The sequence below is a fragment of the Phaethon lepturus genome, unplaced genomic scaffold (genome assembly GCF_000687285.1).
Source record: "Phaethon lepturus isolate BGI_N335 unplaced genomic scaffold, ASM68728v1 scaffold24647, whole genome shotgun sequence".
NCBI classification, from domain to species: Eukaryota; Metazoa; Chordata; class Aves; order Phaethontiformes; family Phaethontidae; genus Phaethon; species Phaethon lepturus.
The window spans coordinates 1-3,770 of record NW_010551499.1 but is presented as its reverse complement, the minus strand read 5'-3'; the positions used below and the strand labels follow the sequence as shown (position 1 = coordinate 3,770).

Genomic DNA, 3,770 nt, shown 5'->3' with positions numbered 1-3,770 from the left:
GCTTCAACAGGCCCCCACGGCTCATCTCGCCCGTGCTGTGAAGAGCCCATTTCTCTCTGCAGACCCTAAAGAGCGTTTGGATGACCAGCCCAGCAGGCGAGGCTGTTCAGGGGAGGCAAACCTGGCCTTGCTGATGCGGTGCCACCCCAGCATTGCTCCTGGGAGCCCTGCAGCACCTTTCCCAGCACCCCTGCCCCATTCTCCCCATGAACCCATCTGTCCTGCTCCCAGCACTGCAGCACATTTCGGCCCCCCCTCCAACAAACGCTCCCCAACAAACCCAGCACCAACGCTGGCTGCTCACATCACAGGCTGCTCACGAGGCTCCAGCGAGTGCAGGCTCTGGGCAGCTGAAGCCCACGTCTGGCTCTCGCACACATCCACGTCCATGGCCAGGAGCAGACGCAGCAGCCAAAGGCCAGCCAGGGCATAAGGGAGGAGCTGAGGAGATGGAGGTGATTTCTCTAACGCTGCAGCTCCGGCCCCTCCTGACAGCCCACCGCAGAGCTGCCCTGGGCATTCATAGCGAGCCCCTACCAGCCCTTTGGGCATGTGCAAGAGGTGGCTTTAGGGCAGCAAAGTCCCATTTATCATCTATCTGCAACGAGGCACAGCCAGACGGTCCCTCTCCAGCCTGGGATTGAGACTGCTGGCCAGGCAGCCGGTCCTTGGCTCCCGAGCAGACCTGAGCTGCACCCCTTTGAGCCAGGCCCCCTCCAGACAGACGCCAGGCATCCCCCCATGCAGCAGCGGGGACAAAGCCCTGAAGAGCTTGGACCCACCAAGCTGGCATCTCTTGTTCCCGCTCAGCACCCTCCATCCTCAGAGCGAGACCAGGTGGCTCCCGGCAGGCAAGTGCTCAGCCACGTGGGAAGGAAAGAAATAGCCCATTTCCCATGGGAGGGAGCGAGCGTCACAACAAACCGATGCTACGCGCCCAAGTGCAACACGTCGGCACAGCTCGCTGCTGGCTCCGAAGGAGCCGCGCTGCAGAGCCGGTGAAGCTGGGTGCACGGGGCGTGGAGGAGAAGCGAGGAGGATCTCCCCTAAAACACACATGCCATGGAGCATCCTCCGTCCTTGGGGAATTTGGCCCCTAGGTTGAGCCCCTCCCGTTGTCCCCAGGGAGGGTTCCTGGTGAAGACCCTAACCTTTCTCACTGGCAGATACATACCAGAGGGGATGCAGTGTTCCTGCGGCCCTGACTACTACACGCTCAACCCCGACTACCACAACGAGTCCTACGTCCTCTACATGTTCGTCATTCACTTCATCATCCCGGTCGTGGTCATTTTCTTCTCCTATGGGCGCCTCATTTGCAAAGTCCGAGAGGTAACATTGGGAGGGGGTGAACGGGGACAGGGCAGCCAGCTCGGGCAGGAGAGGGGAGGTGGTCTGGGGGCAGAAAGCTGCAGGGTGCCTCTCACAACCCCCCTGCCCGCAGGCAGCTGCCCAGCAGCAGGAGTCGGCCACGACCCAGAAGGCCGAGAGGGAGGTGACGCGCATGGTGATCCTCATGGTGCTGGGGTTTTTGATGGCCTGGACGCCCTATGCCATGGTGGCATTCTGGATCTTCACCAACAAGGGAGCAGAGTTCTCCGCCACGTTCATGGCAGTGCCTGCCTTCTTCTCCAAGAGCTCCTCCCTCTACAACCCCATCATCTACGTCCTCATGAACAAACAGGTGAGATGCCCCATGTCATGCAGGGTGAGCCCCTGCCCTTGGCTTACCAGCACGTCTGGTGTCACCGCAGGCACCTTGCTCCTTCCCATAAGTGACTGCATCTCAGCTCGGGGGGGCACAGCGAGCTTGGGGGCCATCAGGGGCTCTCGGTATGGCAGCACGTTCCTGCTGGCCCCCAGTGCCATCGTTCTCCATTTCTCTCCCTTCTTCAGTTCCGTAATTGCATGATCACCACAATCTGCTGCGGCAAGAACCCCTTTGGGGATGAAGATGTCTCCTCCACCGTATCCCAGAGCAAGACCGAGGTCTCCTCCGTCTCCTCCAGCCAAGTATCACCTGCATAGACCATGGACAGTTTGAACTGGGGTGACCCGCCGAGCTCGGGGACCGAGACAGACACCCAGGGTCTCATTTCATGCAGTCGCTTGAAGTTCACGAGAAGTTAGCTGTGCACGTACTGTGGTAGCTTCCCCCCACTCCCACGTGCAGAGCCCCAGCCCCAGGCACGCTCGCTGGGGCACCCCTGTGCCCACTGGCGCAAACACGGCACCCTGAGCTCTTCCACACCATCACAGCCCCTTGCAGAGGAGCCCAGGTCCCTTCCCCAGCTCCCAGGAGCCAGCCAGCTTTTGGGGACCCATCCGTGTGTCAGCAACCCCCCTACTTTATTGACATCGCGTTAAAACAGCTTCAGCCAGTGGGAATCCCCAAACTACAATATTTTCCTCCCTGCCCTTCTGAATCACGCTCCCTGCTAGCATCCCCTTTCCCTGGCGCTCAAGGGAGTGTCGCAGAAGCATTTGTCCCTCATTGGCAAAAATAAGTATACAGACAAAGCACCACTGCAAAAACCCCGGCAGCACAAACCCGTGGCTGGAGTGGTCCTGGCTGCCCCTTGCCGGCACCCGAGCCTGGGGCTCACCGGAGCTGCGCCCCCCGCTGCCGGCACAGCCGATGGAAATCAATTCCCGTAGTCTTTATAAATCAATAAAACAAATGGAGCTGTGAGCGGGCTTTGCTTCAAGCTCAACTCCCTGTATCCCCAAGACAACACTGTAGATATATTTTTTTTTTGTCTTGGAACCTGTAAATATTTGCTCACACACTTTGAAGTCTCTATCTTTCTCAGCCCTTTCCTTTCTCCTCCTCCTCCTGACTCCAAGGCAGAGAAACCATCTTTCACCTCCACTCCTGCCGGCCAGACATGCACGGCCAACCTTGGAGGGTGGGACTGGTACCTGAGCGCTTTCCTGTACATATTTTATAAATAAATAATATCGTGTCAGCACAAGGACTTCTACAGTGAAGAAGTAGGGATTAAAAATAAGAAATAAACAGAAGCAGCACAGAGAAAAATACAGATGCTCAGTCCTTGTCCTTTCTCTTGGGCCACGTTGACAAGACGCCGATGACCAGCTGAGAAAACGTGATGCTGCTGTTGGAGAGGCAAGCCCAGAGCTGTCTCAGAAAGCCATGGAGAGGGGACCTGCTTTTTTTTGGTGCGGGTACCCCCAGCCTGTATCACAGAGGGGAGAGCAGGGACGGTCCCCAGCAAGGTGACGGCCCCATTAGCTAGAGCACCAAAGGGGTTTAGAGGCGAAGAGAGGCACAGAGAGGGCACAGGGCAGCCGGTGCCACCACTTGTACCACGGCCCTCGCTGCCCAGCCTACCACCAGCCATTATTTTTTCAGCCTTTAATATTTAAGCATCCCCCACGTAGCCTTAAATAAAGCTTCAGCAGAGAGCTTTTTGCAGAGTTCAAGTTCCCCTCCCCGCGGGGCCCTTTGAGTCAGCGTCGTTAAGGAATTGGCAGAGTCAGGGAAAAATTGTTCCCTGTGTCAGTGAATTTGTTACCGAGCTGGCTGGAGAGCAATCCCCAGCGCACTCGCTGCCGGGGCTCTCGCCCTTCCCCACCCTCCCCGTTCGCCACACGCCTGCTCCCCTCTCAGGGATTTTTCCTCCTCTTTTGGTCCAAAGCAACTAAAAATGGTGGGAAGCCCGAGGCTCGCCCCTGGGGTGGGCATGCAGGAATAGAAACCACCTTTTGCTCCAAACCACGGCGGCCGTGCCCTGGGGAGGGGGGAA

The 3,770-nt window shown here is 57.9% G+C and overlaps 1 protein-coding gene across 1 annotated transcript in view; it reads left to right on the top strand.

The window, feature by feature from the left end:
- Nucleotides 1–2,028, top strand: part of LOC104623763 (green-sensitive opsin) — a 4,726-nt gene extending 2,698 nt beyond the window's left edge. The window contains exons 3-5 of the mRNA XM_010290942.1: nucleotides 1,167–1,332; nucleotides 1,445–1,684; nucleotides 1,897–2,028. Of these exons, the coding sequence (XP_010289244.1) occupies nucleotides 1,167–1,332; nucleotides 1,445–1,684; nucleotides 1,897–2,028 (538 nt within the window). The remainder of the gene's footprint in view (nucleotides 1–1,166; nucleotides 1,333–1,444; nucleotides 1,685–1,896) is intronic.
- The last annotated feature ends 1,742 nt before the right edge of the window (nucleotides 2,029–3,770 follow it).